The sequence below is a fragment of the Heterocephalus glaber genome, unplaced genomic scaffold (assembly GCF_053883595.1).
Source record: "Heterocephalus glaber isolate CG9 unplaced genomic scaffold, H.glaber_assembly_v1.0 deba00001610, whole genome shotgun sequence".
Lineage (NCBI taxonomy): Eukaryota > Metazoa > Chordata > Mammalia > Rodentia > Bathyergidae > Heterocephalus > Heterocephalus glaber.
Window position 1 is genome coordinate 14,898,375 of NW_028258381.1, and position 13,229 is coordinate 14,911,603.

A 13,229-nucleotide genomic window follows, 5' to 3' on the forward strand; every position below is an offset into this window, starting at 1 on the left:
CTGGGACCAGACCCTTTTATCACCAGGGACTCAGATCAGAGGCTGGCAGGAAGGGAACACAGGGTGAGGCCGAGGGGCCAGGGACACAGGACAGTCTGTTCCTGTGGGATGGGGCTGTGCCACCCTATGTCGCCAACCCCAAGCTGCCAGAGCTCCAGCGTCCGGAGTACCGAGAGGTTTCCCCAGCGGGCTTGGTGATCACCTCAAAGGCCATTAGCACCAGAATCATCTGGGCCTCCTCCTTCCCCGATGTCAGGCTGGGCACAGAAGTTCCAACCTTCTGCCCCGGAAGCCAGGGAGGGGCCGCCAGCAGTCAGCTCATCTGCAAAGCGTCACACCACTCACAGAGCCTCGAAGTGGGGACCAGGTTCTGGGACCCCCATTTAGCCACCTACTGTCACGGCTGCACCTGGGTCAGGCTGGGGAGGTTTCCTGTGCATCCAGGTGACGTCAGTGCTCTGCTAGACACAGAACCCAAGGCTGCAGTGGCCTCCAATAGCAGGGACTGAACTGACAGGGGAGCCCCTGGGGCGAGAATGTGGCAGACCCTAGGCCATACACTGAGGTCATTACAAGGTCCTTCACTGTGGTTGCTGGCACGGAGCTCCTAGAACTCGTGACACTGAGTTACCCACCTGGTAATGGAGGCGGCCAGCAGACTCTGCTAACTGCCTTTATCCAGAAGAGAAGCAAACATTTAAGGTCTTAGGACCAGAGAAATTTTTTTATTCAAGACAGGGTCTCCCTATGTAGTTCAGGCTGGCCTCGAATTCACAGCAACTCTCCTGCCTCGGCCTCCTGAATGCTAGGAAAACACGCATGCACCACCACACCTGACTTTCCTTACCTCTACTTTTTTTTCCAGTACCGGAAATTGAACTCAAGACCTTGTACTTGCCAGGCAGCCTCAGTGCCACTGAGCTACATCCCTGTCCCTCTTGCCTCTAATCTTTAACTCTTCTTGTTCTTACAGGCCACAGCCGGGAGCTGGCTGGATCTCAGTTCTCCCTAGAGGCAGGAAGGGCAGATTCCTAAACAGAGGACTCGTGCCCCATCAGGGCAGAGGGGTCACCAGAGGAGTTTGCCAGTCCTATTTTGGCAGAACTAAGGTGGTAACTTAAAATGCCTTAAAGTGGTACTAAGGAGCAGTCAGTGGATTTGATGTGTGCGTGTGTGTGTGTGTGTGTGTGTGTGTGCGCTTGCAGAGTCTGGGCCAGCTCTGGGCACAGATGGGACAGGAGACAGGCTCAGTCACTCCACCCAGACCCACTAGACTAGGGACTGAGCCCTGTGACCACCCATGGTTGGGCACCCATGAGGTGGATGTGATTCTGCTGCTTAGGGCTACATGGCTGGCAGCAGAAGGATGTGGGCCATCCAGGGCTCTGGGAAGACACCTGGTGGCCACCTGGCACCTGCCTCTGGGCACAGGCAGGGAGACCAAGTGGCCAGGCAGCTTGGAGGAAGCCCAAAAGCAAAGGCTCCACTGCCCACACCCTGCCCTTCCCTGGCCACAAGGGCCACAGTCTGCCCACTCCCCTGAGGAAATAGTGCCACACCTGGTTGACTCTGGTTTCAGCCCTGCCCCGAACTAAGGCCCAGGGTTCAGGCTAGGGTTAGAGTTAGCCAAATTGCAGCTCAGCCATGAGTCTGGAGTAAACCATTAACTTTCCACCTTGCAGGCTGCAAGGATTACACATACATCCCCAGGAGACCTAATCAGTTACAGCTGTGAGCTTTCAATACCAACAGTCTGGTGTGTCATGCGTGCCATAGGTTCATCACCATGCCTTAGAGAATACCCTGTCCTCCTGTCCCTATGTAATGTCAAGATCCCTTTTAATACAAATATATTTTTTCTGACACCCTTGACCACCAGCCCTAATCTATAAATATTCGTTAACTCTACTCAGGAAAGAACTGTGTTGCTTTTTTCCTTTTTCTTTTTTTTTGGTACCGGGGATCGAACTCAGGACCTTGCGCCTGCAAGGCAGGCACGGGAACCACTGAGCTAAATCCCTGGCCCTTTTTCCTTTCTCTTAAATGTCAGGAACACTAAACCCAATCAAAAGAAGACATCACTGTCTTCGAACATTTGGCCATCCCCAGAACGGAGATGGGCAGACAATAAAACCATCAAGACCTAGTAAAAGCATTCCTGAGATACCGTTCCTATACTTCCCTCCTTACATTAAAATCAAATATAAAGTTCCCTGCTTTTCTCCCACCTGGTGCATTCCCCTCCTGGAATTTGCCTGCTGGTCCCTTAGAGTGTATGAATAAACTCTTAACTTTCCTATATTCCTTGACTGTTAAATTCTTTTTACCACCCACAGCACTGGCCTCTCACACACCGCGCCTCGAGCGCCAGAAACCATGAAAATTTGGGGGGTTGTTTTGCAGCTCCATGGATCAAACCCAGCAACTCACGCCACGATCCAACTACATCCCCTTCCCCAAAAAAGTACACCTATGTTTCTTTTTTTTTTTTTTTTGGAATCGGGGATCGAACTCAGGACCTTGCACTTCTGAGGCAGGCAGCGGAACCACTGAGCTAAATTCCCGGCCCACCTACGTTTCTTTTTAAGAGTTTTATAGCTTTAGCTCTAACATTTAGATTACGGACCCATTTAATTTTTGTATGAAGTGTACGAGTCTCAATCCAACAAGAAAAAACAAAGTAAACCAGATAGGATAATGCGCGCCTATACAGGCCAGCTACCTGGAAGGATAAGACAAGAAGATCGCGAGCTAGAGACAAACCCGAACAATACAGGGATTCTGTCTCTTATTCAAAAATAATAAGCAGTGGTTCCGCCGCCTGCCTCGCAAGCGCAAGGTCTTGAGTTCGATCCCCGGTACCAAAAATAAAAATAATAAGCAGGCGTGACGGCTAGGAGTGGAGTTCGCTAGTTTGAAGGACCTGAGGTCAATCCCTGGTGCCGCAATAAAAGGCCGTCTCTCGTTCTCCCTCCCTAAAGGTACGAGACACCGGCCGGAGAGGATCCAACCCTTCCAGCTCCCCCTTCCGGGCTCTTTATCTTTTCTCCTTCCTATCTCTAAGTTTTACATCATCCGTTTCTCACTGCACTTCCCAGCATGCCGCATGAGCGTTCAGCAAAGGGTAACTGGAAAAAGAAAGGCAAGAGTCGCTTTCGGCCAGGGGGCGCGGCAAGCTTCGCTTCCCTTGGCGCTCTGATGACGTACGAGCGCGCCTCGCTGCCGGCGTCGCTACGCATACGTACGCGCGCACCTCCCCTAGCCCCGTGGGTTCGGGACGTCTTGGGAGACATATGGAGGTCACTGGCGTCGCTCGGGGCGTAGGTCTCGCACCCGGGTAGAAAGATCTGCTGAGCGTGGGTACCGAGGACGCGGACGTAGGGGTAGAAGGAGGAGAAGTGAGGGCGGGTAGGGCAGCGGGCCCAGAAGAGGTGGGGCGGGGGGGGGGGATCTGGGCCCGGTGGGCCCTGAGTGTGGGTCTCGAGGGCCGCCTACTGCGCACGCGCTACTTTTTGCTGCCGTGTCCCCGAGACCCGGCCTGCGAGGCGCTGCCCGCGACGATCCTAGATGCCTCCAGCCAGTCGGCGGTTTTCTCTCTGCATTAGGACCAGACTGACTTGCGGGCTGATATTTGCCTAAACCCAAGTCTAGCTCTTATTCTTAAGTTTTCTTTTGTAAGTTACTCTTAAAACCGGACAGGTTTTCCAACGTTTCCCTACTGTTCCAAGGCCCAGGAAGTGTTGGGTTAGGACAGATGTCCCTTTAGATGGACTGAACTTTTGGTTTTAGTTTTGGGCTTCTTTGGTACCGATCGAACTCGGATCCTTGCACTTGCGAGGCAGGCGGCGGATAGATGGACTAAGCTTTTTATTATAGTCGCGGTAATCTCATATTAAAAAAAAAAAAAGTGTCGGCCATATACCAACTTCCGGAAATAGATGAAAATTAAAGGTGCTTTCTGCTTTGGCAAGAAGCCAGGTCCTGATCATGTGTTTCACCAGGTCAGTTGAACACTTTAGGGAGCAAGACTGGCTGACAGAATTATTAAAAGCAGCAACACAGGGATATGTTCTTGAAAGAGGCAGCATTTTAGGGAGTTGCAGAGATGAAGTGTGTTTTGCCAGGCCTGTGATGGGGCCGAGGGGTAGCAAGCCCTGCGAGGTGGAGTGAAAGTGCAAAGGGCAGACGATGTGGGGAGGAGAGATAAAACTGGTAATGTAATTCAGGGCCATGGTAAGAAGTACTCTTAGGACTGATTTAGGAGGTTTTGCTATCAAGTTGAGGCAAGGGTTGGTTTTTTCCAAATAGGCTACTGATGTGTAACCTACCTTGGTTTGGGAAAGCTCACTCTTGTGTATGCAGTGTTAAAATACATCCACAGAAACTTGAGGAGTGTAGATTCCGTGTCGTGGGTTTTGCAGAATCATTCTGATTTAGAATATCCTGTCCTGCTGTCTCTGTGGATCAGTAATTTAATCCTGCCCACCCTTGAGATGAAAATATCAATGCTGTCCAAACCTTACCTGCAGAGATTCCCGTTTGGGAGGCTGAGCAGAATCTGATTTTTTTAAAAGGATGCACTTGCAGTACATAATGAATACACTGATTGTGGGTAGCTGGTCCACAGCACATTTTCATTCTTTTTACGACCCCCCCCCCAACACTTTTGGTGTACTTCACATTTGCAAGTTTTATCTCTATTTCCTATTGCCTATATTTTAATTTTACTCTTTGGTTTACTTATACCTCGGGTTTCCTGTGTAAGAGAAAACATGGGATACTTAAGCTTGTGTGTCTAATTTATTTCACTTAATGTTACAGATTCAAGGTACATCCGTTTTACTACAAATGACTCAAATTTATCCTTCCTTACGGTGGTAGTAGTCCACAGGATCTGAGTTGAACCACTTGTAGGTGATTCTGAAACAGACTGAGACTGGAAACCTTCCAAGCTGTATTGAGTTTTGATATTTGATACCATTTTATACTGAAACAAATCAAGATTTTTGCTTCAGAAAGTACTGTTTCATCTGTATGAATAGCCAAAAGAGAAAGATTAAGGCTAGCTTTAGGCAGAGAATAACTGTGACTCCGTGTCATTTGTCATGTTTTTCTCCTAAGTTTATGGGTCAGGAGCCGCCCGCCTAGTTCCTCCTTTCTCTTTCCAGGGCTTTGGCATCACTTGCTAGGAGTCTCACCTCCGTGCCCCCTGGGCCATCATGGCAGTGCACCTGGTGAGGCGCTACTCGTATCTGCTGAGAGAAGCCGCTCGCCTAGCCCCTGCCCTGGCTCCACCTTGCCAGCTGCGATTTGCCAGGGTGGCCCATAATACTTTGACCTCCTCAGCCACCTCCCCCAATTCCTGCTCCCTGAGTTCCTTGAAGGACCTGATGGAAAAGGAGCCGGTGATCACCCCCTTCCCAGAGCAACAAGAGGTGGACCGGCTCATCGAGAAGGCCACCAGGCCAGAGGAGCTGCTCGAGCTGCTAGATGGCGGTCACAGCTTAGAATGCAATCGCTCAGCCACCATCCTCATCCAGCTCTCTCGACTGCTGTCCCAGAACCCACAGGACAAGGCCTTGTTCATACAGGATCTGCGCTTTGAGCAGCTTCTCCATCTGGTCAACAGTGAGGTGGGTGCCGCATGTTTTCTGGGGCTTGATGAGGAGCAGGCAGGTAGACCACCATCTGTGGATGGGAGCCCTGCACCTGTGGCATGTCTGTCTTTCCTGGCAGATTTGAAAGTCCTCACAGGAGCCTTATTAGGTCACTGTTGCTGTCCTCATCTTACCAAAACACACGGTAATAGGTTCAGGAGACAAGGCTGGTTCTTTTCATTTCTTCTGGTGTTTTCCTCCTAGACATATGGCCTTGACTTAGGTTCCCACCCCCGCCCGGCATCTGGCTGCTGGCCGGGTGCTGCTCTTGAGGCTGGAGGAGACGCAGTGTGACCGATGGTTCCCTGGAGCTTGAGCCAAGTGTGGGCAGAATCTGGCCCCATTCAGACCCACAGAGCATGAGTGTGGTGAAGAGACTGGCATGTTGGTGTGGCTGAGCTGGGGCAGCGCCTGACTGTGGAAGCCAGTTTCTGCTCGGTGTGAAGAAAGCCCTTCACTCCAGTGCTTTCTTGGGCCCTTCGCCTGGCGAGCTGGCCCTCAGCCCCTGGTCTGCTTTGCGAGGAAGGTGTCAGGCAAGTTAAGGAGGAGGTTGTGCTACATGTTTTTCGAACTGCAGGTTTTAAAATCAGTACTGGGTATTAAACCCAGCGCCTTCACACTGAGCTACATCTCCAGCCCTTTAGTTTCTGAGATAGAGTCTCGCTGAGTCCCTAAATTGCCCAGGCTGGTCTCAAACTTGTAATCCTCCTGTCTCAGCCTCCCAGGGTGATGTGATTACAGGCATGTGTCATTTTGCCTGCCCTGTGCCTCTTTTTTAATGAAGTATAGAGAAGTGTAGAAGACACGTTACTAAAAGGAACCCTGTCTGCTGGAACTTTTATTAGGCTAAGTGCATGCACATAATCCCGCAGTGTGTGGGGTGTTCAAATCTGCATCTCTTTCTTGCTGAGCCCTAGGTTTGATCCACAGATTGGGGAGAAGAAGAAAGACAGGCTATGGTCAGCAGGGAGGGATTTGGATGCCCATTTTGCCACCTGCTGTCTTCCCTGTGTGTTGTGGAGCTGGGCCACACTGACCTGGTGGGTCTGGCAGCTCCTCGAGACATGGAGCTGCTCCTTGCAGTGCAGCGATGGCGCAGGGGCTGGGACATGGGGCAGCTGGGCACCCACAGGCTCTCCACCCAGAGCTGCTCTGAGATGCAGTGGGGAAAGGTCTCCACCCCTCATATGTGTTCAGTGGAGCTGCCAGCGGATGCCTCGAACATGGGCAGCTCATGTGGGCTGTGCAGGAAGAATGCCTGAGCTGAATGCAGTGGTGCTCACCTGTAACCCCAGCACCCAGAGGCTGACACAGGAGAGTCCCAGGTTCAAGCCCAGCCAGGGCAATTTATCAAGACCCTGTTTCAGAACCTAGAAGAAACAGGGCATGGTGGTGCACGGCTGTAATCCCAGCACTTAGGAGGCGGGAGCAGGAAGATGGAGCAAGTTTGAGGCGAGTCCCAGGTTCAAGCCCACCCAGGGTAATTTATCAAGACCCTGTTTCAGAACCTAAAAGGAACAGGGCATGGTGGTGCACACCTGTAATCCCAGCGCTTAGGAGGCTGGGGCAGGAAGATGGAGCAAGTTTGAGGCCAGCCTGCATTACAAAGCTAGACTCTGTCTCAAAAAAAACTAAAAGTGGGCCGGGGAATTAGCTCAGTGGTTCCGCCGCCTGCCTCGAAAGTGCAAGGTCCCGAGTTCAATCCCTGGTACCAAAAAAAAAAAAAACTGAAAGGATTAGGGCACTGCTCAGTACAGGACCCTGGGTTAAATCCACAACACCAAAACAAAGAAAAAGACACCCAGTACTCAGAGCCAGCTCAGAATGCCACCTGTAAGGGGACTGGGCTTTGACAGGATGTGGCAGTTCTGGGGTGTATTTGCTCACACGTTAGTCTGTCCTGGGAGCATCGGTGTGTCAGGATGGACCTGCCTCTGACAGGGGTCAGGGGTCCCAGCTTTGGGTCACGCACAGCTGGAGAGAGTGGGTGGTGTGCACTTGAGCCCCGCCCTGCTCCGCAGGCTGCTGTTTCTTCTGCTCGTGGCAGTGGTTGCATTCCTGAGAAACTTTTGCATCACCAAAAACTTAGGATTTGTTTGTTTGGGGGAGCTTCTCAGTTATTTGTCATTTCAAGTAAAAGTCATGAGCAGTGACAGAAACTGCCTTCGGGAAGCCTGAATGCTCCCTTTCCGCCATCGGGTCACAGCCCTGGGCCACCTGCCGCTCTGACCTAGGCTGGCCTGGGCCTGCCCGAGGCTCGGGTCTATACCACGCAGCTGTGCACAGGACCACACTCTCTGGTGCAGCCTCCACAGTCAGCTTCACTGGAGAACCTTGGAGATTTGTTAGCACTCAGGGATCCTGCTTGCAAGCGGTAGCAAACTACCCTGGCCACGCTAAACAGAAACCGTCCCAGAGGCTAGAGGACCAGGCTTGGGAAGCTGTTAGAGAAATGGGCGCTAGCTATTCTCCAGATGCCTGTCGGACAGGCAGCTGCAGCCCAGACGCAGGGTCTCTGAGGTGCCACGTGCAACTGAGCCTTTGTCCTTCCCCCACCCAGCTGTCCTCTGTGTGGCACGGGACGCTTGTGAAGCTGCTGCGGAGCCTGTATGCACTGGAGGTACCCAGGACCACGCAGGCGCTGCGCTCAGTGGAGCAGGAGGTGCGCTGGCGCCTGCGGAGGCTCAAGTACAAGCACTTGGCCTCCCTGGCAGAGGCCTGTGCCACGTCCAGTCAAGGGCAGCACTCCCAGGAGCTGCTGGCCGAGCTCCTTGTGCACCTGGAGAGGCGCTGGACAGAGATCGAGGACAGCCACACAGTGGTGGCCGTCATGATGAAGGCGGGCCACCTCTCAGAGTCGCTGATGACCCGGCTAGAAGACAAGGTACAGAACGAGAACAGCTGGCACTTGGGCTTGTCCGAGGATGAAAGTCCTCTGCAGAAGGGGAATGTGGTGTGCCGGGGCACGGGAATCCAAGACGTGTGGTCCAGAAGTACAGGTGTCACACAGGGAGAGACCAGAGGGCTCCAGGGAGCCTCGGGTGGTCATTCCATGGCACGTCAGTCCCACAGCACCTCAGCTGTGTCCTAGCACTGCTGCCCTGGGTGGCTCCTGGTCTCTCCCAACCCTTTGCCTACACAGTCTTGAGCCGGGCACAGCAGGTGGCTCCTGACATTGGCACAAGTCCCAGCCAGGCCAGTCTCTGTCCAGACAGCTCCCGGAGACGCTGTGTCACGCCCCCCTTGTCCCATCCCTGTTGCCTTCCCCTTCCCAACCCTGCTGTACCCTGCAGTCAAGTCAAATTCGGCCCTCGTCTTGCCATGGCGGAGGCTGGCCCAGATGGCTGCCACAGCAAGCTCCGCTGCTCATGGGCTCTGGGTCCCCACCTGGGACCTAGGGATAAGTTTGGCTGTGGACAAGGCTTTCCCAGCAGGCAGGGAAGCAGGCCCCGCACAGACGGGCTGTGTGGAGTCAGCTCAGGCCCAGTTGCTGTCTCACAGGGGCTGCACTGGATGGGACCCCTGCCCCCAGTTCGTCCCCGCCACCTCGGGCCATCAGCTCACCCCTGCTCGGCTGTGGTTGACAGTGCCTGGAGCTGGTGGATCAGTTTGGCCCCGAAGAGCTACGGAAGGTGCTTGTGACGCTGGCGGCTCGGAGCTGGCGCCCGATACCCTTGCTTCGGGCCATCTCCTACCACCTGGTGCAGAAGCCCTTCCCACTGACAAAAGCCATGCTCCTGGACCTGGCCTATGCCTACGGTGAGTGGCGGGAGCCCAAAGCCCACAGACCTGCAGCCGTGTCAAATTCGGTGTCTGCCTCAAGTGGCAGGCACTGGCCCAGAAGGCTGCCACAGAAACACTGTGGCTCATGGGCCCTGCTCCCCTTGAGTGGGTGCAGGGATAAATTTGGTCACAAACACCGAGCCTGCACCTCAGGCTGGAAAAGGCAGCATGTGACTGCTCCCCTCCCTAGCCGAGCCCTGTGCTCTGCTCCGTCCCAAAGGCAAACTCAGCTTCCACCAGACCCAAGTATGCCAGCGCCTAGCTGCCGACCTGCTGCCCCTCATGCCCAGCTTGACGCCTGGAGAGGTGGCCCGCTGTGCTACATCCTTCGCCTTCCTCAAGTGGCTCAATCTACCCCTGTTTGAGGCCTTTGTCCAGGTGAGCCACTGAATCCCTGGGCACTAGAACTCGTGCTCTGCCTGGCCCCAGCCCAAGGCTGGCTCAGCGGCCTCTTGGGAGCCGTTGCTGTTGTAAGGGAAGCAAAGCCAGTCTGAGAACTCAGTTGTGGGGAGCATATGCAGTTCTTTCTTTCGGGCTTATTTGGAAAGGGGTAGTGGTTTCTTCATTCTTGGGTAGGCAGGGCGGGGAAAGCAGAGGATGTGTCTGGGTGTCCCCACAGAGCTCTCCCCAGCTGCAGGCTGCCCCAGTGGCATCGAGACGTGCACTACAGCTGCTCTAACCCAGGGGCTGAGGGTGTCTCTGAAGTCGCCAGCAGGGAGCTGGTTTCCAGGGCCCCTGTTCTTTGTGAGCAGTTGCTGCTGGGTGGCAAAGGGGAGGACTCACAGGCAGGAGCTCATCCTGTCCCTCTGCCACCCCTGACTGGCCCAGCACATCCTGCACAGAGCCCCGGACATCACCGTGCCCCACCTGTGCAGCATCCTTCTGGCGTTTGCCCGTCTGAACTTCTGTCCAGAGCAAGAGGACCAGTTCTTTGCCCTGGTATGAACCCCAGCCTTCCCATGCCACCATCCTGGAAGCAGCTTGGCCTGCATGAAAGTACGGGGACCAAGGCACCTGGTTTGGGTGGGTGAGCGGCATCCCGGGACAGTTGTAAACAGACACACCTGTCCTGTGTCAGATTCACTGCACGGAGCAGGGCCCTGGGGGTTATGAAGACCTGGGCCTCACAGAGGCTGTGGGCCAGGTTTGATCTCAGGGTCCCCATCGGCTGTGCCTCAAGAGGGCCAGGACTTCCTGTCCCAGTGTCTAGTGGGGGGTGCTACCAGAGGGACTTCTGCACATGGGCAGGTAAATGCCCACTCTAGGCAGCCCTCTTTCAGCCTGAAGAAGGTTCCGCAGTGTCACTGCCTGTGGTCTGCCCTCAGGTGTTGCTATCCCTGGGCCACTTGGCTTTCTCAGCATTCCCTGTCCTTGCTCAGGTGCATGAGAGGCTGGGACTGGCGCTGGCGAGCCTGGAGCCAGCCCTGCAGGTGGATGTGGTGTGGGCGCTCTGCGTGCTCCAGCAGGTGCAGGAGGCTGAGCTGCAGGCTGTCCTGGACCCCAGCTTCCACACACAGTTTCTTGGTGAGACCCTCATCCACCCCCACAGCCCAGACAGCCTCCTGCCTAGAGCAGGCAACTGAGTCCAGCAGGGACGAGGGAGGCCACCACCCAGCCCGGGCTTCTCTGTCCCTTCACTCTCCTCACCCCCAGGGGCCAGGTCTCCAAAGGACCAGAACACCTTCCAGAAGCTGCTGCATGTCAACGCCACTGCCCAGCTGGAGCACCCGGAGTACCGGGGCCCCCTCCTGCCAGCCACAGCTGTGGCCCCCACATCCCCTGGCCGGAAGGTGACCCCTCTGCAACAGGAGCTGCGGGAGGCACTGCAGGCAGTGCTGGGGAGCGCTGACCAGGGCAGCCTCGAAGTGGCCACCCAGTACGGCTGGGTGCTAGGTGAGGCCCCCACAGCTGGGACAAGGTTGCTCTGCTCCTGTCTCTGCCCGCCCTGGGCTCTCTAGGGGCGGAACCAACAGGCTCTCACCTTTGCCCTGCCCTTCCCAGATGCCGAGGTGCTGCTGGATGCTGACGGCCAGTTCCTGCCACCGAGGGACTACGCCGCACCTCACCTCGCCCAGCCTGCTTTGAGCCAGCCGTTGCCTCCCGGGGCCAAGAGGTAGGTGGTGAGGCCTGCACCCCTGGGCTGTGCACATGGCGGTGCTGCCTCCCAAGGGCTGCAGAGCAGACGTCTCCTTCCTCCCCCAGGGTCTCGGTCCTGCTCTGGGAGTTCCCCAACTTCAAGAATAAAAGCAGAGACCTGCTGGGCCGCTTCGTCCTGGCCCGGCGGCACTTGCAGGCTGCAGGCTTCCTGCTGGTGGATGTGAGTACCCAGTGGACAGAGAGGGACCCCTGGGCCCCAGCCACACATGGGCTTCACCCCATTGGGTGCATCTGGAAGGCCTCGAGCCCCGTCCAGCTTTGGAGCTGGGCGGGGGGGGGGGGGCTGTTCTCAGGAAGGGGGGCTGCAGAGCTGCTCTGGAGCTGAGTCATGCGAGGAGTAAATGTCTGGCTTTAGGGTCTGTATGTGGTTGTCTGTCATGTTTTCTTTTGGCTGATGGTTGGTTTTTCCCAACCCTATAAAATCTAGCACCCGCACTGGCCCTGTGCAGTGCACCGGCCTCAGCACACAGCCCGGCCTCTTGCCACTGCCCCAGTGTGGACCCCAGGGTTGGGGTGCAGAGCTCTCCATTCCAGGGTCAGCATGAGCACAGAGCCAACAGCCAGCCGAGGGCCGGCCACCCGTGGCCCTTGTGACCATCCCCACCACCTCCCTCCAGGTCCCGTACTACGAGTGGCTGGAACTCAAATCTGAATGGCAGAAAAGCGCCTACCTCAAGGACAAGATGCGCAAGGCCGTGGCTGAGGAGCTGGCCAAGTGACGCAGCCCATCCCTTTGGTTTTTTTGGTCCTGGGGATCAAACTCGGGGCTTTGCACTTGCGAGGCAGGTGGTGGAACCAATGAGCTAAATCCCCAGCCCCCATCCCATCCCTTTGGACTGTGTGCTTGGGGCTGACTCCTAGGCCAGCATCGCATGCTGGGTGGCAGGAGGGGTCACCCTTGAGGACAGATCTGCTCGGCACAGGTCCTTGGCCAAGCTGGAGGGTGGCCACCTGCTCCCCACAAAGGACAAGTGGCCTCTCGTGAGTAATCTTTAGTGTTGGTGTCAGCAGTAGGTGGCTTCCCAGGCTTTGTCATACACACACACACAGGCACACACCTGTGTTTCCACCCAGCTCTCCACTTTGGAAAGTAGCATGGGTGTGCAGGGCTCTGCTGTGTCCTGGCTTTTTCCTGAGGACCCTTCCTGTCACACCTGTGTATCCGCCCTGCTGACCCCCACACCTGCAGAGTAGTGTCCTGGGATTCCGGGCCTGGGAGCCCCCCAAGGCCCCTGGTGACAGGTGGTGAGAGGCCGGGTGGAAACTTGGAAAGCAAAAGCCCACTTGGCCCAGAACCACCTGACCTGATCCCTGTGCCCATCCCAGGGGAGGGAGGAGCACCCCGCAGGAGGAGCAGCAGGGCTAAGCGCCGGGTCTTGGCGCACAGCGAGGCTGAGGGCCTACAGGACACTTGGGGCTGTGTCTGAGGAAATAAAGCCTGATCCTGTGCACTGCTCAGGCCTCTGGGTTTTCTTTTGAGGTAATTGGATCACTGTGCAATTGCTAACCACGCAAGTGGTTTCTTCATCAGAGGGCTGAGCGCCAGAGTCACCCCAGTGCTGGCAGGGGCAGAAGTCGGGCTGGAGGCCACCTGTCTGCAGCCACCTACAGCTGAGTCTGTGCTGCTGTTCT

The 13,229-nt window shown here is 55.5% G+C and overlaps 1 protein-coding gene and 2 non-coding genes across 9 annotated transcripts; all 3 read left to right on the forward strand.

Annotated features, from left to right (window-relative positions):
- Window positions 1-3,224: 3,224 nt before the first annotated feature.
- On the forward strand, window positions 3,225-13,051 carry Tbrg4 (transforming growth factor beta regulator 4). 7 transcript variants are annotated; one of them, XM_004839888.3, is made up of 11 exons: window positions 3,225-3,356; window positions 5,169-5,633; window positions 8,218-8,541; window positions 9,245-9,416; window positions 9,661-9,818; window positions 10,269-10,379; window positions 10,820-10,964; window positions 11,094-11,333; window positions 11,442-11,553; window positions 11,643-11,757; window positions 12,215-13,051. In XM_004839888.3, exons 2-11 carry the CDS (start codon window positions 5,220-5,222, stop codon window positions 12,314-12,316), a joined length of 1,893 nt encoding a protein of 630 aa, XP_004839945.1. In that variant the 5' UTR covers window positions 3,225-3,356; window positions 5,169-5,219; the 3' UTR covers window positions 12,317-13,051. The 7 variants fall into 7 exon arrangements, with proteins under 7 accessions (XP_004839945.1, XP_004839946.1, XP_021109919.1 ...); XM_004839889.3 differs by having other exon boundaries at window positions 3,251-3,383; XM_021254260.2 differs by having other exon boundaries at window positions 3,253-3,360.
- On the forward strand, window positions 8,946-9,079 carry LOC147822611 (small nucleolar RNA SNORA5). Its single transcript, XR_015445528.1, has one exon. It is a non-coding gene; the product is annotated as a small nucleolar RNA SNORA5 (small nucleolar RNA).
- On the forward strand, window positions 9,448-9,579 carry LOC147822612 (small nucleolar RNA SNORA5). Its single transcript, XR_015445527.1, has one exon. It is a non-coding gene; the product is annotated as a small nucleolar RNA SNORA5 (small nucleolar RNA).
- Window positions 13,052-13,229: the final 178 nt, after the last annotated feature.